The following is a 27,252-nucleotide window of genomic DNA, read 5'->3' as shown; positions in this document are numbered from 1 at the left end:
ACACAGCATGTATGAGGCCCAAATACCTCTCTTTGGTCCAGCAGAAATGACAAGAAAAACTGTAAGTTATAAGTAAGCTTCTGAACGACATGCCCTTTAGCATAAGCATATCTATCACAAAATACATTTTTTCATGTAAATAAATTACTTCTCTGCACAGCTTTTGCCGAGAGTTAAAATCCAGATGTAATGTGTTAAATATAGAGAGACAAAACTTATAGCTACTGTATCTTAATTCCTCACTCTGCCAATTAAGAAATTCTGCCCTAAAGTATGAATGTTTCTCTGCAATTCTCTACAAATCACCATTAATAAGATAATAGAGCAGAAAAATTAGTAGGGAGTTCATTTGATTTTTTTCCCCCTGAAGGCTGGCTTGAGTGGGAAAATTTATCTACATTTCAGTTCTAACACATTGTGAATGATAAATGAACTCTACTGCATAAAGGACATGACATTGCTGTGACTTAGATTTCTATGTTCTTTCATCAAACAGTCTACCTAGCAGAGTTCATAGCTCAGAGCTTGTCTCCCTATAAGGAATATACAGATTAATGAAATCCACCACTCCACAGAACCCCAGTTCAGGACACGACTCAAAAGAGGTAAAAAGAAATAGTCTGAGAGGTGCAGGGTCAGCCAGAAAGCTGCTTCACTGTTTTAGTTTCTATCAGGTATGTCTGTTCTGGCTTGTTCTAAACACGAAAAGCAATAGGAAACCTATTTGACGTTGCTTTCATCACCAGATTCAATGGCTGCAGGACCAGAGACAGCGCAAAGATATTTGCCCTGAAGCTGCAAGCGGAACACAAGAGGAAAATACATTACCCTTTATCGCCTCCCCCAGACCTGTCTGCACTCACTTCTATACTATTTGAAGAACAGGCTCCTTATTGAAACAACCTCCTGCATGATCCCGCATAGCAATGGCTATAACCCTGATGGGTGACAAATGCTGAATTGATATTGCGAAGGGGGAGTGCTCAAGTCAGAGGGAAAAATACGTGCATTCTTTTACAGCGGCCACAAGAAAAGTCAATTTATTGTCACTGGTTATTTTTCGAACTTGAACAACATGGTGGCTAAATCCCTCATTTTATGTTAGAGATGAATACGCCGGCTGAGAACAGAGCAAAGGGAGAAACACTGAACATAAAGCAAAGAAAATACGAAAGGAGTTGACCCTCAGAGTTCAAGTGTTATAAAGTAAGAAGCATTCTAGTAAATATGTTTACAGTTCAATTTTTGACTATTAAAAACTATGGCATTTTCTGAGTAAGCTTATAGTAAACTAAAACATTAAGCATCATTAGCATTAGGGGTAAACAGAGCAATTACTAGCACTCACTTGCTAATATTAGAAAACGATGGAAAGAAATCTGTAGTTATTTATATTTTCTAGAACATAAAAAATAAAAACAGTAAAAATACTTATTCTAAAAAAGTCAAGAAGATAGACCAGTCTCATTTTTGATGTTGGTAATAAACACATCATAGAAAAAACATTATTACAAGCCACACAATAAAATTTTGCACCTCTCTGTTGATTATTGAAAATGTTTAGCCAATAAAAAAAAGAACTTCTCACCAGATTACACGATGATGAGAATGTTACTAATACAAAAATGATGATTTAAAGTGAAATATACTACAATATTAGAATGTTCTATAAAGGCTGTCTATGCTACGATAGGAAAAAACGACTACGTTCTATTTTGGATTCAATATTTTATTTGTTTGCATGTATTTTTATAATTCTTACCTAGCAACATACATTTATTGCTCTTCTTGGGGGTGAAAACACTTGACAAGGGAAATTAAGTTACATTACATTGTTCAATTCAAACTTCAGATGTGAAATCTAAAGAACATATTAGTAAGATCAACCAGTATAATGAAAACACAGCATACAATTACTCTGGTTTTTTTGACTTTGCCACAGAGGATCACAATGGAAAGGAAATGGGTTCTGGGTGTGAAGTCATTTCTTGTCATTTTTAAAGAGCTGTGATAGAAAAATAGCATATCTGTTCATACGTAAGAAACACAAAGGTAAGGAAGTATAAACTAGAACACGAGACATCATGGGTGCAAATCACGTCATCAACAGCAGGTATAGCACACGGATCACGGCAGCGCTGCGACGTTAGTAAGGTCCCTGTAACAGGAAAAGCGTTGCAGGCGGCGTTCAGTCACGTTTCCTGGTGTGCATCATCCTCAGCGGGCACCGCCGACTCTTTCAGGAAATCCAACTATTATTCTACTTTGAGGTTAAAGCAAATAACACATTTCAAGACCTAGATTCAAGGCTTTACTCAAAAAAGTTATAAGGAAGGTGGTTAATATATAGGTTTAGCTATAAAAGTAAGTCTATTTTGCTATTTCTTCCATTATTGAGTTTTTAATAGAAAGATTTCTAAGTGCTCCTTACTAATCATGAATAACCAGGCTAAAAACAAACAAAAACACAGTATTAATGTAAAAGAAAATATTAGATCTTTAAAAAAGTGACAGATATTTTACGTCTTATAAGTGCATCATAATTTCTCAGTTATGAATGAATTCCGTAGCAATGATTTTAGACCTGTGGTGAAGTATTTAATAAACTGAGGGGCAACTTCATGACTGAGTATCCCACTGAGTTGAGACAGTTAATTCAGCTTCTAAAAGTGCTCAGGTTTACAGCTGGAGACTAGCTTAGATATCTGAGTGGGTTAAGATAACTTCAAGTTACAAAATGGTACCTAAGAAAAAAATGTTATTAATCCCCATGCCTCCTAGTCCATCGTGCACATGTGCATGGATGTCGGGAAGGTATCGGAGTTGAGATAAGGCATTTTCATATTCATTCTAAATCAAGGCCTTTAATTGTACAGTGAAATAGACAATTGTAGCAAAGGCAATTTTACAATTTTTTTTTCCATTGATTCAAAGTAAAAGACATTTTCTGAAATGTTACAATTACCAACTCAGGCCTTCGGAAAGACTGAGACATCAGCATGTGCCAAGATACCAAGTGAGCAAGAGACTACAAGATGAAACTTATGCAAAATGAGGCATGGAGGAGTTCATAGATAATAACTTTTAGGTTATCTTTGATACAATTCTTAATCTTATATTATTACTATTTATTATAGTATTTCTAAACACAATTTGAAAAAATACAGTAACAGTCTTGGTACTTTGTAATTTAGACCAAGAAATATTAGAACAAATAAAGCCACGAAATATCCATCTTAAAAAAATACTGTCTACATTCAACAGAAATAATCATACATGACACGTGATTCAAATTTAAAAGGATCAAATAATTGGCCAGGAAAGCAAAGTTGTTTAAAGACATTATGTATAATACTTCATTTGAGAATCCTAGCTGCTTAGATGCCTGGAAAATACAGTCTAGGATCTGTGAATATTCAAAAATAATCCCTCTCCACATCTTAAAGTTTGACATTCATTTGCATAAAGCAATACTGAATTTCAGACATTTGACATTTCGGCTAGACAACTGTATTTTGAAAAGCGTACACGTTATAAGCTTCGTGACAATGAGAACGGGAAAACAAAGCACACATCTTCCTCCAGTGGAGCTGAAATCAGGTCTCTTCAGTTGGGCAGATCCACATTCTGAAGGACGAGGGCCACTCGGCTTGGAATGTACACCTAGGTCAACACAACCATGTCAGCGCAACTGAAAGAAATACTGAACGTGATGTTATTAAGGCAAAGGGGCATGATGCAGTCTCACATTTGCTTCAAGTTACAGTTAGCTTGACAGTTCTACTGGCTCTGAGGAGACACTGTCCTGCGGATCCAACGCTTCTGGCATCACTGTGAGATGCCTTTAAAACAATCACCACTAGAGGGCTCCACATGCTTTACAAAAACCAACGTTCCTCAGACACCAGGGACGTAAATGGCACTGATGGCTGTTAGGTACTATGAGGCGGGAAAGGAAGGCTGTCCCACAGGTCACAACGTTATTCTACCGAGGTGAATAAAAGTAACGTACAAAGCATCGCTTTACATCAAGACACATGTATCATTCTGTTTTGTTTGTTTTCTCCTGTCATTTTAAGAACAAAAATGTAATATAAGGGATCCTAAGTGCATTTTAGGCCACTTCCCAATTTAAATCAATCAAAAAGCTTGCCATGGCACTTAAAATACAATACACATCCTGTCCGCGCCCCGCAGAGCCCTGACCCAGCTCCTTCTTGCATAAGTGCCTCTCTCCTCTCAGCTCAGCGCAGCACTTCTCTTCTCCCCTCGCTCGCCAGGCTCCAGCCACCATACCCTGCCCTTCCTCTGGGTCTTTGCCCAGGCTGTGCCCTCCGCTCAGAACACTCTCTATCTTGCTAGTGCCTTACCTCTTGGATTTGAAAAATCCAGCTCCACGGATAGGTGCTCCTTGACAACGCCAGATATGATAGTTTCTCCATTTCATTTTCTATCATAGCACCATTTTTGTTTCTTTCTGAACACTTAACCTAATTTGTGATTTTTTTCAAGTTTATGATCTATCCTCCCCACTGGACTGTGAGCTTTACAAGGGCCATGTCTTCATATTTATAACTCTTGTAGATGTCAATGGACAAAGAAGGTGCCAATTATGACTGAATTAAAGAATGAATAATGAATAAAGGAATCAGCAATAGTGGGGTCAATAAGTGCATATTTCACAAGATATCCTTCAATATACTTACATCTGAAATAATTTTTATAAAATTGAGAAGTGATTTAAAATTAACCGCTGGACGCTTCTCTACATGCTATTTTACACATAAGATATTTAATTACTATTAACAAAGCAAACAGTAAAGACAATATTACAGACTGCTGTCATCGTGACAGTATCTCTCCATTTCTGACTTTGCGAACGTTTTGCTATTTTCAGTCACTTTATCTAAGTGAAAGCTTGACCAGTGGTTAAAAAAATGAAAAAGGCTTTTATAGTTTAGAAGCAGAATGAAAGATGCAAAGAAAACACAGCTTTAGGGAAAAAATAAAAGAACAGAACAACTGATTTTCATCAAATGAGACTATTGTATGTCCAGAGCATCTCACTCTGTACATGAACACAACATTTTCCCTTAAGGTTTCTGTGATAAAGAACTCTTACAACTCTTAAAAAAAAAGAAAAAATCAGATACACCAATACAGTTGGTTAGTTTTGAACATTAAAGATTAAAGCAGTTTTAAAAGGATGGCATTTTGAGAAATTGACATTACGAATGTAATAACTAGAGAACAGTTTTTCTAATCTTCAACTAAAAGTAACAGTGATTTGGGAAATGATCATCAACATTTGAGAAAAATTTCAGAAATGCTCACAGTCACTGGGTGGCTCAATGTCTCACGTCTGATGGGCAATCTAGTACTTCCAAAAGAGAAACATCCTCGCAGTCACTAGGTGTGGGGAAACCATGTACTTTAACGCCACAATGTTTCCCTATAATTTACCCACTGTTTTTAATGACTCATAGCTTTTAAACCACATCAGGATTTAATTGCTAATGCAATTCCTTCCACTCAACAGTTTCTCTCCGACCGAGATAGGTGAGATGTTATGAGATTGGTTCAACAAAAGGAAGCTGGAGGCACCATGAACAAAATAGGACCATTACCAATGATACAGACAGATCAGTCCAAACGATGGCATATTTCCATAGTCAACACAGACCAAAGCAAATGAGGAGAAATAAAAGAAACCAACAGTCAGATTCAACAAATTCCCTCTCCAAGTCTTATCAAAACAGGCATGAATCAAGACAGTTTCCTGCCCTTGCAAGGGAGTTTGCCATGTACTTATTCTATTCTATGTGTTTAGTTTGGGGAATCACAGTAACTCGGTGTAACTCATCAGCGGGATGGCAGGTTATAATCAGAATGGTTCTGAGTTGTTCTGTTACAAGCATCCTAAAACTGAAGACCAATCTAAATTTCTCAGCAGCACCAGAAACTGAACAAAAGAATTTCAGTTCCCTTTACATTAAAAACATTTCTCTAATATTCTATGGCTCTAAATAAAGATAAAAGGATTCTGAAAAGCTCAAGCCTCCTGAGAAAGATGCAATGAAACACGTGTGTCAGGCCTAGGACAGACCATATTAGGTCCCTGCTCTGTGTGTGGAACAGCGATGTATCATGAACAAGTATGTCAATCTGCTGTTTGGATGCCACACCGTTTTGGTACCTGCTCTGTTTGATTCATAACCTCATACAGATTTCATTAATGAAATATAACTGATAACTATAAACTGATAATTTATAAACAATCTCTGTGATCTTTTGGTATTTTAGCTAGCCCAAATTTAAGAGTAAAACAAAAGGGATGACATAAGAAGTTCAAGGTTTGCAATATATGCATTGAGTTTCCTATTTTGGCATTTAATGGCTAAAAAATGCTCCAAGAACTCTCGCTAAATGATGCTGGTCATTTTATGTAAGGAGCTTTATGATGCCAATTCCAGTCACATTTAGAGACCTCCAAATACTATCTGCTCAAAAACCTTCAGCTGATAATCATGTAATATCATTAACAGGAATACTGTGCAATTATATTTTTTCACTGCAGTGTTAATTACCAGAATGTGTTTATGTTGCTCTAGAGCCCTTGCAGTATAGGCAATATGAAAGAATTTCTCCAGGCAAGTGATGTTTCTTAACTATGGCTATTTATGGAATTTTGAGTTTTCTTCTTTATTAGGGTTCTGAGTATGTAAATCAATTTTATTAGTGGTTAGGAAATGACTACCAATTATACTAAAGGATTTAAGATAATCAGAGCTAATCCTATGATGAGACAATTACAGACATGAAGAATTTGGGGGCTCTATAAATTAGTACTAAGTATTGGCTCTGTAACTCTCATTTTATAATTTTAATTCTAAAAATAGTTTTGATTCATACAGCAAGAAAAAAATATGAACATAATTTAAGTAGATTGAAATATAAACATTTAAGTATATTTAAATATAATTTATATTTAAATACATGTATATGGAAACCATTTAGTAGGCATGTCACAGATAACATACACTGATAAACATATTTACTATGCCCATTTATTAGCCATTAAGCCCTGAACATTTTATAGCTAGGATCACATTAAGAACATATGAGATAATGGAATGTATGGCCATGAATTTCCTTTTTTCTAGCTATATTTGTAGTCAATTCTTCATAAGGAATCAGAATGCCACAATATAATCCAATACATTTATTAAGAGAGTCAAAGTGCATGCTAACCTACCCAGCTTAATGACTTAATCACTATGCCAGCCATTAGTATGGATAATAAAATAACTCATCCCACAATAATCTACTATATTATATCATCCAGGCAAAGTACTGTGTTCTTCTAGGATCATAATTGAGTTGCAAAAATTAATTACACAATTTTTGAAAACAGAGTTTCAAAAATTTGAAAAGAGAAAATTTTAAAATAATTTTAAATAAAAAACACTTTAAAGGCTAATTTTCAAGTTTTCTCAGAAATTGTTAAATTTAGCAATAGCACATAACTGAACGGTGATAACATCATTTGTTGAAAAGGGCATTAGACTCTTAGTATATACACACATTTGTCATAAAATTTACAAATTATTTTGAAAAATAAGGATGACAAAATAATTTTAATTTTTACAAACAAGCTTTAGTTCATAAAATAGTTTCTAAGAAAAAAGAAATCTTATTCTAATTCATTATTTTGTATTAGGTTAAGAGAAAAGTGATGCTAGTAAATATTTCTATATAGAAATGTATATTTTCTCATCTAATTTAAAAATATTAAAAAGAGTAAACTTTAAGAATCAAGATTGATTTTTTTTGTCTAAAAAAAATTAAACATTTTCATAATTTTGGATAGAGGAAAAGACATTTTCCAGGGCCGGCCCGGTGGCAAAGCAGTTAAGTGTGCACGCTCCGCTTCGGCGGCCCTGGGTTCACAGGTTCGGATCCCGGGCACGCACCGACGCACCGCTTGTCAAGTCATGCTGTGGTGGCATCCCATATAAAGTAGAGGAAGATGGGCACGGATGTTAGCCCAGGGCCAATCTTTCTCAGCAAAAAGAGGAGGATTGGCATCGGATGTTAGCCCAGGGCTGATCTTCCTCACGCACACACAAAAAAGACATTTCTCATCAGCCAAGTTGTATTTTCAATACTTACCACCGAGGGGCAATAAAAAAGATACATCTATGCCAAATGCCCTATTTAAACCAAAGTCTACTTTTGACCCCCCAAATTTAGAATGTGAATAAACTGATCTACTTCTCAATGATAAAGAGCCTAACTGGCAAAGTAATAAATGCTAAAACTATTGCTTTATTCACATTTTCACCGTTGAGACGGCTTGAGTTACTGTAAAGGAATCTAATTCACTTCAGGTTCAATAATCTCTCTTCTTCAATTTGTGCCATGGAATTAGAGTTTATGAACCAGAGAAAAGAAAGCGCCCCTTGCCCCACCTCCAGGGCACTGATTAACATTTAGGGTAACATATAAGTTCCTGTATCAGGAACCAAAATATAGAGAAATGGCTATGCTAAAATGGAATTTCCAACAACTGCTGGTAAAGCAGAATGGATACGTTCTGCCCTATCGCTTCCTGGCATCTGTGAGCGACTCTGACCTTACAAATACGTTCCAACGGTACTACACACGCAGTTCTCTGGCTTCCGAGTTTCAGCTGATGGAGCACAGAAAGACGACGCTGGAGTGGTCCCTGCTGATGCTGCAGCATGGACAGCTATTTTAAGATTCCTTCGAGCTCTGTTGGTTGCTGTCTTTGAAAACAGCTTTGACACTTATTCAGCAGATCCTCTGGATTATTGAGTTTGCAAATTAAGCTTTTGCAAATACTGTGTCCCAGTTACAATGGCCAGAAATTGCATGGAAAAAGTAAAAGCTATATTTTTGTCCCCCTTTCCCCCTTTATTTTAGGCCTGTGGGAGGCAGAAGCGATCTTTCACTGGTGGTGGAATGTGAGACCTATAGCACGTATGGTCATGTTCAGGAAACCTGACTGGATGCCAGCACATAGGAACAAGTTTATAAAGTTCCATTATAACGAAGCATTCTTATAATAGGTCTGTTTTTTAACGTAATTTTTTCTCTGGCTTTTCGAAGCATAACTCGGGCGAGAAGGAACCTGTTCTAGTGGATTTTCTGGTCTATCCAGCCTCCCTTATTCTTACATTAAACCAGGGATCATTTCCTCTGGAGCCTGAATGAGTAATTTTTATTTAATGAGTAATTCCTGAAGCACCTGTAGTCATGGAAAATAGAATGCTGCTGCTGGGAAGCTGGGAAGACAGGGTTCATCTCTACCTTTCTGACCGAGCTGGATCAGAATCCTATTACTGGCAGCGGTTAAGCTCTACTCTATTTCTCCTGTGCTTGCAGTGCTGTATTCCTCCACCTCTTATGGAGACCTATGTGATATTCTCCATTCCACCTGCTAATTTAGAACTGCACATATCATATAAGCAAGATCAAGTCAATTAGTGCTTGAAAAAGTAACCTCCTGACTGTTGCTGCCACTGGTTGGCTGGTTTAATTATGACAGAATATCTTTGCTCTTACAAAACGGAAAGGATGCCAAGATATTGTTTGCCTACGCCCAAAGATTCTGAGCCCTTGCCTAAGATTATCATTTCCCAAAGCTGGGAGAAGGTCTTTTTAACTGTGTGTCCTCAAAGCACCAAGTGTTCTGATGTGCTTAAAATACCTAACAAATTGTCGAATAGCCATGACAATAATAACTTTAAAATACATGTGCAATAGTATTTTGCAGTTTCCAAAAAGCTTGGCTGCATTAATGAATTTATGCCTCCTAAGAATCTCTTGCAGTAGGAAGGCTACTTTTACTAATCCTCATTATACAGATGAGGGAAACGGAGGCACAAAAGGCTTAAATTACTCAAGTTCTCATAGCTGGTAAGTGGCAGGCAGAGGGCTTGCTCCTAAGTTCTCTGCCAGGACCTTCTGTGGTCTTTTCACTATACTACCAGCCCTCTCTCCCTAACACAACCCTCTTTGGATACATGAACCTTTGGGAAAGTTGGCTACATGAGAATTTTGCTGTCTAGATCTTTCAAACTCCTTTCACTCTGGTTTAATTGGTTCAAGTTCAGCCTTATTGTAGTCGGTTGCTGTTTCTCCATGACTCCTCTTTGCCAGCTGAATCATCCTCTCTAACCCCTCAGGGGTCTCTAACTCTTCTGGTTATTTCAGAGCTTTAAGATAATTTTATCATTCTTTCAGAAACTATTTTTATTAATCTTATTTTACGTGGCAAAACTGAACGTTCTGACAGACTATAGCAATCATTCTTTGAAGAATCTCACAGCACCTTCAAGCCCTCACTCTTAAAAACACATATGTATCTACATCTATATCCAAAGCTCTACCAGTATCACCATCAACACCACCCGTATGCACACACATACACTGAGGGTAACACCTAAGTCTCCTGTGGCCACTGCATTTTGCTCAGAGTCTCAATCAACAACTCGATCTTGCTCATCCCTGCTTTTTTCATTTACTTTATGCCACTGTCTTTGGCACATCAATTCTGTATATGATATGGTGGTTTACAAAGTGATGTGCTGGCACCACTTTAAGAGATGAGAATATAGTAGAAAAATGAGCCAGACAGGGGTCCTATACAAATTCTCCTGCTTGACTTATACGTAAATTTTTGAAAAATGAGAGAATTTAACAGCCATGCTAAAGCTAACTATACATTCGTTAGATACATCCTGCCCTCCTGAAAGTGAAGCAGATCTTAATCCAAGCCCTCCCATGGGGAAAAAATACAGATCTGAGACAGAGAGACAGAAGAAGAGGGAAAAGAAGGAAAAGAGAGAGAAAAAGAGAGAAAGAGACAGAGAGAGAGAGAGAGAGAGAGAGAGAGAGAGAGAGAGAGAGAGAGAGAAAGAGAGGCATATGACTAACCAGGAAAAGAAAAATATATATATAACGTAGGTGTGGACTTGATCCTTTATCCGGCCATAAAGTAAATGAAGAATTCCTCCCAATCTGGAGAGTTTCTAAATTCTACAGTTTTAAAAGAATTTAAACCCAGCAGTTTAAAGCAATATTCTTTCATTTGTGTTAAAAACACAAAGTAAAAATTAGTTATATAACTTAACGCCTTCCTCAGTAATATGAAGAAACCACAGAATTTTCTAACTAGAATGAATTCAGTCTTCAAGCGACTACATGAAAGTAAAAAAGATATATTTTATTGATCCTTCATTAAACATTCAATAATATAGAAATCTGCTTAATGTAAAATATTATAGAGAGAGCAAAAACAGAAGAAAAGTAAATTGTTGCACAAAAATAGAAATGTTCATAATAGAAAAAAACTGCCTTCCTCTTATTTTCTGAGAAATAATTTTTAATCCTATTAATATTCAAATTTCCCCAATTAGCTTTTCCTGCCTATTAGTTTTACAGAACCCAGTCCAGTCCAGCACCACACACCTCATCTGGTGTTTTCAGGGCTGTTCTCATTCCCTGCTCCTCCCCCACCCCTGCCTTTTTTGCATGTCACTTACTCGTTGAAGAGTTGTTTCTTTGGACAAAAACATCACTTTTAAAATAAAGGATTAAATTAAAATGCAATGAAAATATCTTAAAAACCTTACTTACCAAAAGAGAATAGGGACGCCCATTATGTTCATAAGGCTCAGAGAAGAAATCGGTATTGTGGTCCAATCTCTGGTGTCCCCCATATTCCGCTGCATCTGAATCTAGCACAATTTTGAACGTATGGCTCTTAAGGAATCACAACAGTTTAGGACTTGAATGAGACATTATGAAACACGTTCTGGGACAGCAATTTAAAAGAAAATATTCTGGACACTGTTAAGTCATGATTTGTGCTGTATACTCATTTTTTCTCCAACATTTCAGGGATTCTCATGTTTGAAAAGGGCTTTATAGCTTATGTAGTCCACATACCCAGGGGATCCTTGTTGTCCTATCACAGCTCACCACGTGTCTTCCAGCCTGGGACTGAATATACCAATTAACGGAGAATCTACTTATCTCTTAACGCAACCCATTCCATTTGTGAGAAATTCTCCTCCGCAGTGAATAGAAATTTGACTCCTTGGACACTTTCTACCCAGAAAATCCATGAAGAGTACGTTCAAAATACAGTAACTTTTCAAATATTAATTAATAGCTATGCTATCTCCATGTGTCCTCTACATATATTACTAAGTACATACTGAATATAATCCTAGAACCTTTGACCATTCTTCATTTGATATGGCTTTTTACTTCCCCATCTCTGAATTCCTTCCAGTTTTCTAGATCCTGGTTATTAAAGTGAGGAATACAGAAGTGAACCGAGTGTCTACGTGTGGTCTGAAGAGTGCAGAACGAAGCAGGCTTACTCCCTCCCCCTGGTTACAGGCAGCATGCTGCTGTCAACACACAAGATCATGTAAACATACGAGCCATCATGTCACAGGTGGATTCATGTTACAATCATGAGATCTGCTACAATTTAACGGCTGATTTTTCACAGTGAATTATTAGACATGTTAGTATTACCATATTTACAATAAAATAAAAGCTATGGTTATTATGTTCAAATTTATTATGCTCAGAATGTCTAGACATGATACTTTGATACAAAATTCCTCAAGTAAGTATACATAGGTACTTAGAAATCTTAAATTTCTTATAGCCTAAGAAGGGATATAGATAGGTATAAGTGCTTTGTGTTTTCTTCTCCTGATATATAAATCTTAAATCTCAGAAATGTTTGTATATTTTCATTAGAGCAAAAATTATCACATTAAAAGTACATGTGGGTAACAAACAATGACCATCATTTTTATGCCTAGGGAACCTCTGTCTGGGTAAGAGATGCAGATGGCTTGCTCCAGGAACTTTTGCTGGGAGTGGTGACTCCATCTCCATCAATCCAGGTCATCCTGCTCTGATTAAATTCAGGCTGATAATCAGCACATTAGTGTGTTTAAAGGAGAGATTGGAATTCAAAAGATGACTACCAGGCACAGGCACACTCTAAAGTCACTTAATATAGCTGAAAAAAATTTGAGTATACCAACTTATTTAATGGTGAACTATGGATAGTGAAAATAAATAATTGGGACATAGTAAACAAATGAAGCATTGTGGAATGAAAGGAACTATTAAAATAAAAGTTTAGCTTTTGTTCTTCATCTTAGTTCATTAAATAAATACTTATACAAATCTTCAAAACACAAAAATAAAACCAAAAAGAGTACAGTTTAGAGAATAACGTCCTAGAATAATTTTTAAAACTTTTGCAATAGAGTGTCAATTATTAAATTAGTGGCCAGAGAAAGCAAGTATATCATCCAAAGCAGTGGTCCCCAACCTGTGAGTTAACAATCACTGGTAGTGATTAGAAAGGTGTTATTAGAAAGGTCTCACTGAATGAGCAATTGTGTTATTATAAGGGACTGGGAACCTATATGTGCATTAGGCATTGTCTGGACTAAATTATGTTATTATACACATTTGATACTGTATTTCACAGAATGTGCACACTTTTTAATTAGTAAAGTGCAGATTCATTTAACAAGTCACAGAATTTATAGTAAGTTTTTGCCTATATATTTTCTCATTCAAAGATTACTGAAAGAACAATTGTCATATAATGATCCATTTCTTTTGGTCATTGAAAAGGATAATCATACTGAAAATGGTTAGAATCTATTCACTCAATATATAAAATTTGTAGCCATAAAGCAAAACTTACAAAAGCCATAAAGAAAGTTTCAAAATATTAGTTTAGATACATTTCTCTGATCTATAATTTAAAGAAAAAATTCTGCTGTGGCCTCGTTTGGAATTACCCAGCCCTGTGACTTTATTACCTAGGAAACACAATAACCTCCGTTAGAAAATGCAACCCTTAAACTCCAGAAATGCCAACAATTCAAAACACTAGATTAAAAGTAATGATTGTGAAGGAGCTTTATAACTGTAAATTACTACCACATATTATTCAAGAATCAGGAAACCCCATGTTTCAGGAACACTGCTTAGAACAAAAAATTTTAAAGAGGTTACTTGAGCAACTGTATTTTTGTTTTTCTGTTTCCTCATTCAGGCATTCCCTCCCTCCCTCTTTCTCATGTGCACACACACACAGACACACATACACACACAACATGGGACCCACACAGTCCCCAAACCCCTACATAGCACCATCTTCCATTAAAGAACATCTTTCTGAAAATATAACTCAGCCAATTTACACTTACACTACCTTCTTCATATGGCTTCCAATTCCATAGTAGACAGAACAAATTTAGCAGGGCACTTCAACGCTTCCACATCACCTGTTTTATTCATAGCTATCCCCCTACACCCCACAGAGTACCTTCTCGTAATAGGTTCTGAGTACATCTTTGAAACTGATATTCAGGATGACAATTCTGATTCACCAAGAAAGGTCAATTTACCTATCTTAGTTTTTTATATTAGAAGAAAGTAGAATAAATTATCCTTACTGCCCTATTCACTTAGTAAATACATACAATGTATGAGGCACTGCACAAGATTTAAAAAAATGACTTAAGAGATGGTCTTAGTTTATGTGCAACTTACAGCCTATAAGGGGAGATCAGACATGCACAGGAGAGTCGATAAATAAAACGGACAGCAACATGCAACGAGAGGGAGAGCCAGGAAGAAAGATAGGGATGACTGTCTGCATAAAGACTTTCGAGGGCTGTGCTAGGCTAAGATTTATTTTGGTAACTAAGTATGAGAAGGTTGAAGATTTTTGAGAAAGGGTAGGACAATCAAGAAAATTAACCTGGAGGTCGGGAGTATAATAGGATTGACACAGGAAAGATTAAATCAGAGAAACCAGCCAGGAATCTAACAATGCTCCAAGGACAGTAAGTATGGCTAAACTCTGATGATGCGAATGGAGAGAGAGAGATAAATCAATAAGATTTTGCAAGTACAACTGATGGTGGTCAGATGGTAAGGAAACTGATGTTCAATTTGGGGAAACAGAAGTGGAAGGGGAGAAGAGCTGTGTTCAAAGACACACAATCAGTTTAGTGGCAGAGCTGGCATGCACACAAAAGTCAAACGTAGATCTAATCACTCTACCAGTGGACACCTGTTTTCTGCCAAGAATCAGGCAAAGTGTTTTCATATGCTGTTTCTTGTTTAATTCTCAAGTTGAGATTATAAGAATAAAGAGGCCAGAATGAACATGACATGAGAAGAATAAAAATAACAAAAGCAGATACGATGATATTCATCTAAATGATTAATCTAATTAAATTTAAAAGATCGTGTTAAAGGACTGAATTCTTAACATTCCTTATGGAGTCTGAATATCTGACATTTATTCTATTTGTTCTAGATCTATTTCTTGTTCATTAGGTTCATCTGGTCATATTACTGGTGAGTATAAACTATTGGACCAAAAAGTTTACATGCTCAATTTGGGAAAATACCATAGGAAAAGAATGACAGGATGATAAAATTATTTTATGGAGATTTTTTTTTTGATGAGGAAGATTAGCTCTGCATTAACAATTTGTTGCCAGTATTCCTCTTTTTGCTGAGGAAGATTGGCCCTGGGCTAACATCCGTGCCCATCTTCCTCTACTTTATATGCAGGATGCTTGCCACAGCATGGCTTGATAAGCAGTGTGTAGATCCACGCCCAGGATCCGAACCTGCGAAACCTAGGCTGAACTGGAGCACATGAACTTAACCACTACGCCACTGCGCTGGCCCCTTTTATGGAGATTTTTTTAAAAAGAAGATCAAATAGTTCCCTATCCATTTGAATGTCATTTTAAAATATTGTGATTTCCTCTTATTTTAAATTTAAGAGCTTCCTAGGTATATTTGATAAATCTATCAACAGGTTGAAGTAGATAAAAAGTTTTAAGCATTATATTATAATCTACATCCTTAAATTTGAACCGAGGAAGAGCCATGGTCTGAAGACCTGTACTAATAAGATTGAAGAACAGTGAAGGCATGAAGACTCTTAAATTCAATGGCTCTTCAAATACTTCAAAAGCTGCTGTGTTTGCTCAGCCACTTGATAAAGTGTCTGCTCAAAGTATAAGGATTTTGATGTAAGAAGTACTATCATTTATATCATTCTGCACTAAACTCACTTCACTTCCGCTGATGAAGCTAAGGAAATGTATTATAAGGTACAATCCCCAAGGTTTCAAATTGAGTGACAACAAAAGGGGTTCTCCAATGACTAGATGATCATAAAGATGGAAAAGTTAGTAAGTTACCATGTATCTTTAAATTAAGTCATCACCGATTTAGGATGAATTTTTTATATATCTCCAATAAAGAGAAAAAAATTTCACTACCATGCCAATCATTGTAAGACATACCCCAACTGAAGACGTGAAATGTGAAAAAAATGTACATCTTAGAATATATGAATACGAAATTGGTGAATATAAAATATTGGACCAAAAAATTTACCTTGCTCAATTTGGGAATATACAGTAGGGAAAGAATGATAGAATTTTTTACGGAGTTTTTCTTTTTTTTTTTTTTTTTTTGGTGAGGAAGATCCGCCCTGAGCTAAAGTCCATGCCAATCCTCCTCTTTTTGCTGAGGAAGACTGGCCCTGGGCTAACATCTGTGCCCATCTTCCTCCACTTTATGTGGGATGCCGCCACAGCATGGCTTGACAAGCGGCCTGTTGGTGTGCACCCGGGATCCAAACCCTGGGTCGCCAGCAGCAGAGCGCGAGCACTTAACCGCTATGCCACGGGGCCAGCCGCCGGAGATTTTTTTTTAAAAAGAAGATCAAACAGGTCTCTATCCACTTGGATGTCATTTAAAAATATTTAAATATTTAAAAACAAACAAGCAAAACAAGCTCATAGACACCGAGAACAGACTGGTGGTTGCCAGAGGCGGGGGTTGGGAAGTGAGAGAAATGAGTGAAGGGGGTCAAAAGGTTAAAAAAAAGAATATATGAATTTAGTATGTTATCTTTAGATCTTATTCTTTAATCAACCCACCCATATTATTATGATTGCCATAACTTCTGGGAGCTGAGGGACCCTAGGAGAGAATCTACATCAAAGGCAGAAAACATTCCATAGGAAATTCTAAGAAACTGAGAACGAATATCTGGTAGAGTAAGAACAGGTGCTGGAAAGCAGGGAAAATTTTATGTTTTTAACAGTCTAAAAATAACTAGTAGCATATGACTGGCCACAATGTTCTAACATATTCCTCCTCTTTTTATGTTTCCTGAATTGAATTTTATTTTTTGCCAGCTACAATCCACAAAATCTTAGGTTATGGCCGTACAGCATCTCAAGTAGATCTGTCCCTTTATTTTATAAATATAGCAACTTAGGCCTAGTTTATTGTCCTAGACATACATTACAACTTTTAGTTGCTCTCTCTGTTCTCTTTCCAAATGCAGGAGTAGCAAAGACTTCTAATGTGTTACTGTATATTTTATGAATGTGTACGTGTGTTAGTGTGAGGTAGGGGTGTGTTAGTGTGAGGTAGGGGGGTGTGTGTGTGTGTATCTGATTTAGGCATTTCCATCTTTACTTCTGTGATCTAAAATACGTATTAATTTAAAAATTCAACCCTGGAAAGGAGTTACGATATTTCAATCATATTTTCAAAACTATTTTATGAATGTAGCATTTACAGCTATGTTACCTTCAATGGAAAATATCCATTTAGCTTTTTTCTCTCCTTGACTTCAATTTAAAAAAAATCCCCAAATATTACAATATTTCTAAAATAAAATTAAAACAGAGAGTAATGTGAAAATAAATACAGAATTTACTATTGAATGTAGTCTAAGGATATTTTAAAATACAATGAATGCTAAATGCAGCTTCTCTTTAAGGGAGCAATGGTTTTTTTTTTTTCACTCTTATTAGTTCACATTAAAATTTTAGTGTCCTTGAAAAAACCAATATCTTCATCACGAGCTACATATGCATTCAAGTTTGTGAACACTGTCTTCATTAAAAGTTTAAATGACAACACATACTTTAATTAAGTGCAAAATAGAAATATATTTCTAGTATAATCTAGGATGTATTCATTTCATCAGCAATAGGTTTCTGATTTTAGACTGAAAACTTAACTCCAATTCCTGCAAGTTTACTTCCTTGGCTGTAAATTTTTAGAAACTATACAATGAAGAATCTCAACAAAAAAAACTTAAAGGTTAAAGGGCTCAAATATTATCTACTGCATTAAATAACAGATTGCTATGCTTTCTGAAATGCATTTTTATGCAAATTATTAGTATATTCTTTGGCATGCTTAATGACACACATCAGTAAATAGCAAATCGAATGATAAGACAAAATACTGAGTACTATATATTTCTCTATGCAAACAGGAAAATTATTCTAAATACTTTACAGAATACTTTGACTAATCTAATTAGGAATTTTTCTTTGTTCTAGAAGACGATATAACTTGAACTAAAAAATGCCATTGTTTCTTAATAACTCAAGAAAGAATAATAATGGAAAAAAATGCCCACGCTTAAAGAATAATAATGAAAAACTATGCTCACACTTCTAGCCTAACCTCCCTCTAAAATTGTTGCTCTTTGAGTGCCATTAAGGATTACTCAAAGAACTTGTAAATTCAATTATTTGATGAAGCAATAGCAATTACTTAGAACAGCAGACGAAAAAATAACAGATTTTTTATTCACCTTTTAACCACATACTTGGTCATCAAAATGAGTTTCAACCAGGCAGATTCAACATTTTTTACAAACACATTGTGCTTTTGAACTCAAAAGAATTTTGACTTAGGCTAGAAACACCTTTGCCCAAATTTACTCTAATATAGCCTTCAATGGAGTCCAACACAACATATGTAAATGGAAAAGATAAGTGGAAACTTCAAAGTCCCTGAAAAATAATGACAATTTTAAGCAGTAAGCAAGCATCATTTGAGCCATTTCAGGCAGGCAGACAGAACAGGAGAAAGCATCCTGAAATGGTAAAATATGGTGGGTGCATCGATAGGCTTTGGGGTCCAACAATTACACTCTAACCCCAGTTCTGCCAATTACCAAGCGTGTGTCTCTGAGCAAGTTACTGAACTTCCTAGAGGCTCAGTTTCTCCTTGGATAATGGAGGTTCTACACCAGAGGGCTGTTGTGAGGAATGACTGAGGCAACGTACATCGAGTGCTTAACACAGCGTCTAGCACTGGGGAAAACGCTCAAATCATTAGCTGCTGTTTTTATTATTATTACCATAGACCCTGGACCATTTAAACTGCTGTCTTAAGTGAGGAAAAATGTAAAAGTGGGTCTATTTATTCTTGGTCTTACTTTTTACACCCAACTTGGCCTCTTCTTTAATGACCTTTTTTTCCATTCCATTCTCCTCATTGCCTTTGTTCTCATTAGGATCGAAACACGTTTCCTGTTACACAAAAAATTTAACATTAAAGCTTAATTGGACAGTAGATCCAACTCTTTGAGGACTACATACTTTTTTAAATTTTAAGGTTTTTTTTTTTAAAGGAAAATGCTTCTCGAGCTTCTTCCTACTCTGAGCACCCTAACTGAACATTAAACACCTCCTTACACCCTCTTGTACTGGTCCTGATTTTACACTACAGCATTATTAACTTTTAACATATTATAAATTTAATTATTATATTTTTCTGTCTCTATTAAAATACAACCTCTATAAGAGATTTCTGTCTTTCCCTACACCTTCTTCCTGGGGATGATTTACATAATTCAAATGAGCAAAATTTCTGGCAAATTCTACGTAGATTTAATTATTTATTTTGAAGGTTATTTCACAAATGTGAGTTTTATTTAGACTATCCAATTATTATTAAAATTCCAAAGTGATGAGACTATTATGGTGATGAGAGAGTTCATCAAATCCAGCAAGATGATGCTATATAGCCCTTAGGTAAGTCGTCAGAGGCAGTCAGCAGACCAAATATCACCAGGAATAAATTTCCTATAATAAAAATTATTAAGGTGAGAAAAGGAAATATGTACAATTAAATGCTTTTAAGATAAATCTACAGGATAGCTCATCTCCCTCAGTTTGTCCAAGGCTGTATCTATTGTGTGTGGCTAAAATAGATTACAACACCCATGCTGTAAACCTATGCCGGTAACACGGGACTAGTGTGCAAATCATAACTTCTACACTCAAGGAAGAACATGAGCAACAGCTTATTAAGAAAGCTGATGACAGTAGAACTCATCTTTCACCTCTTTGTAGAGCGTTCTTTCCTCTGTTGTATGGGATGTTTACTTCAAAAACGCTTTTATCCTCTAATATCCTTCAGCACTTATCATGACGCTTTCTCAATCAGCACTTGAAGTTGAAATACGCTTAGGTTTATATCCTACTTTAATACAAGATCTGAGTAGTCATCTTTTTACTTAAAAAGTTATTCTACCCTTTTAAAGTGGATATGTTTGTTTTTAAAATATTCCATTTAAATTGATCTGTGCTTTTGAGTGTCAGAAACTAGGATAGTATAACACTGCAGAAAAATGACATTTAGTAAGAGGCACCATTAACTTTTACAAAGAGAAGCAGGGAAAACAAATAAAATTATAAGTAATTAGCGAGCCACGCTTTATCTATTTTAATGGCATTTCTACAGGACAAGAAAACGATAAATTATCAGGTGCCCAAATGAAAAACTATGCTGAACTTAGAAGAACTAGATTTAAATCACATTTATTCACTTACTAGGAATATGATCTTGAGAAAGTTATAAATCTTTCTGCTGTTCCTGTTTAGGTTGAGGACAAAAATACTTGCCTGACCCGCATCACTAAGACGCTGTGAGGATAAGATGAGTCAATGTAAATAAAAGCACATATACACTGTGGAGTGCTATGCAAATTTAACTTCTGGTAATAAATAGGAAACCGTCTCCTAACCCAGCCAATTCTATTTAATTTGAATGGGCTAAACCAGGTCATGCTAGAACTCTTCTACCTCTCAAAAATCTATGATTTCATGCTGCCCAGTATTTCCTAACAGTCATTAAACATCACAAAACTGCACTTGGTGAACAGGGCACAGATCAAGGTGGGAGGGATGATGAGGGCCCATCATCACGGAGCTGACAGTTGAAGCTACGAGTATGTGCGAGTTGTTCAAGGAAGAGTGCCAGGAAAGGGAAGAAATGATTGGATTTGGATCTGAGGGAAAAAGCTACCACAAAGAGTGAGTAAAGAGGACAAGAAAATCAAAATAGTGCTGCAGCGTATGGAGAAAGGGGGTGAGGAAGAAAGGTGGGCCGACGGGACAGGAGGGAGGAAGGATTTAGCAGGAGGAGGAAGATGCGTAATTCCAGGACTGTGAAAGGACAGAAATCATTTTGCGGTGGAGAACTGGGGAACAGGAAATGAAAAAGGAGGACGAGAGAATGTGGGCAGCAGAGAGGATTGGTACCCTTTCCTCGCCTTCCTTTTATCATCAAATTTCTAGTGAACCTTTTGAATGATGACAGTAATAATCACAGCAGCAAACACTGAGCTCAAACTGTGTGCAGGACACTGTTGCTAAGCCTGTCATAGGCATTAACTCATTTAACACTGACAATAATTCTATGTGTTGGTGTTTTAAAGATGAGGAGACTAGGAAACAAAGAGGTCACTTTCACAACACGAGTAAGTGGAAGAGATGGAAATTGAACCCTCAAATGGTCTTATTACAGTGCTCGTGCTCTGAACCACTATCCCAGTGACCAGAACAAATTTCCCCACGTTCACAAATACAAGAACCAGAAATACCTGCTACTACTGCGGCCGCATCAGTTACATGAGCCTTCGGGAGACAAAAACGTTAGGGGAAGAGAACAGACTGAAGAAAATAACATTAAGCTTAGAGTCAGAAAAGAATGCTACCACCAGAGAAACTTGTTTTCTTTAGCTGGAAAAAAATGAAGAGTGTTGGCAGGGAAGGTAGGAAAGTGAAAACTATCTCCCTAAATAATAAAGAGCTCATGGGGAAAAAAAATTACAGTAATGTTTATAATTTTACAGACAAGGAAGACAATTTTATGTTTTAATTAATGTTCTTGTAATAAAACACTTATTGTCTGTCAATAAAAGGTAATAGGATTGCACTTCATTAAGTTGTACATTAATTAAATAATTTTTCTTTATGTCTAAAGAATACTTTCCTTATTCAACAATTGATACCACCTAATTACCAAAAAAGAATCATAATTAATTTCAAAAATAAATTTCACAAATATAATAGGAATTAATTAGGCATTTTTCCACCATTAGGCCAAGAGATACTACATTAATAGAATTAGAGATGGTTCTTACACATGGTTATAACTGAAGTCACTATTTCCAAGAGCATGTTGTTCATGGCTCTACTTTTTCCACTTTTCTCTGGAGAAACAGACACTCTTGTTTTGGTTGTAGCATCTATCATGTTTTTTTTTTTCGCTGAGGAAGGAAGATTCGCCCTGAGCTAATATCTGTGCCAATCTTCCTCTATTTTGTACGTGGGACACTGCCACAGCATGGCCGCTGACGAGTGGTGTAGGTCCACACGTGGGAACCGAACCTGGGCCGCTGAAGTGGAGCATGCCAAACTTAACCACTAGGCCATGGGGCCAGCCCCACAACCATATATTCTTGGGAGCCCTTAAATAATTATGTGGAGCTAGTAGTTACATCATGGCTTAATTTTAAGAAATTTTCTGGGGTATTCAGGCACCATTTTCACATATAAATGAAATATTGACCACTCAGTTTGACCCTGTGAAATTCTGAGTTAGAACACCTTAACAGAAACTGGTAGAAATGAAAATATCTCACTTATAGAAGATCTAAACAGCTTTCGGCAGGCAGGAGATACTCATTGAAAAAAAAAGGCTAATTTCTACAAAGATTCAGAAAGAAAAAGTAATTTAACATTCAATATTAAGAATTTACTTTAGACACAGAATGCTCTATTTAAGAAACACTAGCATCAGATATAAAGGTGACAAATACAATCGATTTTTTATAATAGAAGAGAACCATCTGTTTTGGACTGATTAAATAAAGGACTATTTTAAAAGAAAGGTTAGATATGAAATCTTTCAGGCCAACGTTTTCCTTGTAGATGCCCTTCTTCCACATTTGCAATGTTGTTCCCTAGGCAAGGAAAAGGTCCACCAAATGAGATAGTGTAAGGTGCTTGCAGAGAGCCAGGCATATAATAAGATTGTAATAGATGGTAGATCTTATTATGCAAGTCTGTTCAGCAAGTATTCTGACAACAGATTCTAGTGCATTAATTTCAAATTCTACAAAATTATGATGCATTTTATTGATAATATTTAATCAATTTTTCCTTTCTACCATTTAATTAAATATCTGCTCTAAGGGAAAAGCAACAGATTATACTAATCTTTGTGTTTTAATTATTTAAATTTAAACCACTTCAGGGGTTCTTTCACCATTAGGTAGCTGTATCCTCTATCCATCCATCCATCCGTCTATCCATCATCCATCCATCCACCCATCTGTCTGCCCATCCCTCTATTTATCATCACTCATCCATCCATCCATCAAGAATTTACGAGTTGCGAGTACCTAACATATTCTAACTAAAGATATAATTGCTAATTGCAGGTAAGACTCTCAGTCTTACCATGTATCTTGGAGTCAACTTCCAAATAATAGTAACTCTTTTTACGAATTGGTAAAAATGATCACCATAGGCACTAATGTTTTTCCCCCTTATTAGTGATAAAGTTATTAGGTCAGTATGTACTGTTTTTAAAGGTTACAATAATGTTTCTGATTTCTTTTTCCCACAGAAGAACAAGAAATAGAGGAGAAAAATCTTAACTGAGCTATTGTCAGATGAATTTCTGGAACCAAAGGAGATCATCACTGTACAACTGAGCTATGAATCAAAAAAACAGAAATGCTGTTGAATATCTCAGAGCACTGAGACACTGAATAGCACTCAGCTAGTCACAAAAAAACCTAAAACCATTTGTGTGTAGTAAGGGCTTGCTCATTATTCAGTACTGCCTATCGTCTTATGAATATATGTTAAGTCAATCTAAAAGTGTTACAGCAGTTGCAATATTTTAATCATGCAAAATATTTTTCTTACTTTGTGATTCATCTCAAATTTCTGGTAGAAACATGAGGCTAAATCAGAGGCTCTTTATTGCTGGTGGAGGTGGGGGTACGTGTCTGTCATTATCATTAAATTACAGGGATTGTTGGACAGTGTTTAACAATGAAAAATGATCAAAAAGACCGCTAGGTAATGTTTAAAAGTATTACTGGCATTTTGAAACTAAAGAAGGCTAACATAGGCAATGAGTGTACATCCATTTTTGAAGCTATAGAAACAAAAAGGGGACCTAGATTAAATATCAAATGGTTCGTAGTATTGTCTGTCTCTTCACAGAAAGAACAGCATGATTAAATTGCAGCATACAGTAAAAGCAGACACACATACCCACACACACATACACAAATACACACACTCACATACACAAGAAAAAGAAAGATGCTTGCATGTATTCAAAGTCACTGTTGCAGATCTTTTATGAGAAAATCTTGTATTTTTTAAAAGATTTTTTTTTTACCAAAACATCTATAAACCAGAAAGTTGAGATGCTCTAGTTTTTTAGTCTAGAAATTAACCTTTATATATAAAATCTTGATAGAACATGGCATTTAGCTAATCCTAAATTAAATCCTTTGTTTTTATTTGTTGCATAAAGCACAGATTCTGATAAACACGGAGTGTTACATAACCACGCTCCAAAGGCTTCTGTAAACTAAGTAACGCGCAGCAGCATCTCAGCTTCAGCGATCACACTCCAGTAATCATCCAAGTGACCTTATTTGCTTATTAGAAACTCTGTGTACAGGTTGCAAATGTCAGAGTCTGAATTTACATTTTAAATAGTACATCTTGCAGAAGTTTAATGATAATATTTCAGAGATCTTGGGTCAAATCCAACTATTTACTCATCTGTTCCCTTAGCTTTAAATATTTTTGGCCTGGATTCTCATATTCTTCACAAGCCATACTTTCTGATCACTCCTCTTAACATTTCAACATTGTAACAGTTTGAAACACCATTTGGAAAGGGGGCTGCTATCATACCATTATTTCCACACCCACCTCAACAGCATGCTGACGAATAATTTTAAAACATTTGATTTTAGTGTTGTTTATGCTCTCAGAACGATATGCATCTGTGTACACCAAAGACACACACCTTATAAATAAGCTGTGAGGGCTTAAAGTTTACTCTGAATATTACACAGTAAACTTAAATGGATGGAGTGCATCAGAGGAGTTTAACTGTGAACACAGAACCACGAGACATTTATATTCTACTCTAGAATATGGAGAAATCACAATAATCATTTTATCTCTTTTTTTCTTATGGAGGATGGTGACAGGGGTCACGAGGAAGAATTTCTGGGGAAGAATTTGTGGGGGGTGATGGTGGGGTGCTGAGGGAAGTTAATGGATGAGAGAGAAGCTTGTCTGTGCCATGAATTTGTGTCTAATTTTGTCATGCTACCTATTTCTCCAGAACTGTATCAAAATCATTTTGACCATTACTGAAATAAGTCATCATCCATGATGCTACCGCTATCACCACCAACCACACGGGCACACCCATGAACAGACAGAAAGAGGCACCATGGTCTAGAAGAACGAATGTGGGCTTTGCAGTACACTGCTCACCCTTCACCAGCTGTGTGTCAGAGGGAAGGTAGGTAGTTACTTAAAGGACTCAGTTTCCTGATCTGTGACAGGAGGCTAACAGAACCTACCTTATAGGGGGGCCAAGAATACTAAACTAGTAACTTAATTAAAATGGCTAGCAAAGAGAGGCCCTCAAATGACGTCCCCAACATCCACACTCTCCCCCACATCATACTAAATGTGGCATCATCATTTGCTTTATTCAGAACAGGTTAGAACGAGCAGTTTGTCCCTGGGGGCTCAGCCGTTTTCCTTTTGATTCAATGCTGATTTGATAATGCTCCAGGTGAAGAAATGTGATGAAAGAAATACAATAATGATTCTGGTAACATAAAGGGCATATGTTTCTTTCTTTCTCTATAGCTAAACAATGTAACAAATGTGACACATCAAGAAAATGTATTTTATCTTCCTAAGCACGTCATGTGTAACCTGCCTGCTTACCCAGGATACTTAGGTCTCAGTTCTGCATCACCCACATTGCTATCTACTGTATTAAAGAACGCTAGTGATTAGTACACTGAACAACGGCAGCTAAAAAGACCAATGCAAGACAATGTATAGGCAAAGGGTTGTTGCTGTTGTTGTTTCTCATTTTCTAGAATAGGGCAGTAGATTCCTTTTGCAGAAACAATACTACGTCCTTCAGCATTCACCATGAAGACCATGTTCAAAACCTTAGTGATACAAATCAGACTTCCCTCTTATCTTTCCAAATGCATCATCTTATTTTGAAGTGACAGTTAAAAGCATCCTTAAAACATTTCTTCTACCTTGCCTGGCATTACCTCCAAAACAGCTCCCCTTACTCGATAGAGTTTCTGGGGAAGACAGTCACCACCTATTCTCCACAGATCTGACTGAAAGTTGATGTCTTGCTATTTGATATGGAGGATATACAGGTTCAAAACATGGAACTGCTCAAGAATTCAGACATGTTACCTATTGCAGGGTTATATTTCATAGTGACAGACGTTCAAATGACTTCTTTAGAAACTTTAAATTTGTTCTGGCACCAAATCCTGCTTCCCAGGGAATTAAAAATTTGATGAATTTCTTGACTTGATTAATACATCCAATTTTGCCACTGTGGATTCTTCACAGGGAAAATCTGTATTCAATTCACTGGCTCAGTAGCTGGAAATACCAATGGCATAGAACACTTTGGACAAGCCAGGAAATACAGCATAGAAATCCAAGTTTTTTTTTACTTTCTATATCTGAAATAACCCTGTAATGCTGAGCTACAATGTCGTTTAAAGGTACAAGAATAAAGTCAAAAAGATGAAAGGGCAAAAAGAAATGAGACTTGTAAAATGGTAACGATAATAAAAAGGACTTTTAAAGCTAAGCTTGGAACAACAAGAAGCTGAGAGAATAGATCTATCTGCTGCTTGTGGAAGATGGTACAATCACAACAGATTAATAACAGAGAATTGTTCTGCTCTAGTATGTGTTTATCTTCTCCATT

General features: G+C 36.2%; 1 protein-coding gene across 1 annotated transcript in view; it reads right to left on the bottom strand.

Annotated features, from left to right (window-relative positions):
• Positions 1–1,719: 1,719 nt before the first annotated feature.
• Positions 1,720–27,252, bottom strand: part of GBE1 (1,4-alpha-glucan branching enzyme 1) — a 258,313-nt gene continuing 232,780 nt past the window's right edge. Inside the window, exons 15-16 of the mRNA XM_058570688.1 lie at positions 11,665–11,782; positions 1,720–3,663 (exon numbers count right to left, since the gene is read on the bottom strand). Coding sequence (XP_058426671.1) covers positions 3,607–3,663; positions 11,665–11,782 — 175 coding nt within the window. The 3' untranslated portion in view covers positions 1,720–3,606. The remainder of the gene's footprint in view (positions 3,664–11,664; positions 11,783–27,252) is intronic.

Source organism: Diceros bicornis, chromosome 27 (assembly GCF_020826845.1).
Source record: "Diceros bicornis minor isolate mBicDic1 chromosome 27, mDicBic1.mat.cur, whole genome shotgun sequence".
Lineage (NCBI taxonomy): Eukaryota > Metazoa > Chordata > Mammalia > Perissodactyla > Rhinocerotidae > Diceros > Diceros bicornis.
Note: the sequence above shows the minus strand (reverse complement) of the source record. Positions and strands in the feature narration are given on the sequence as shown.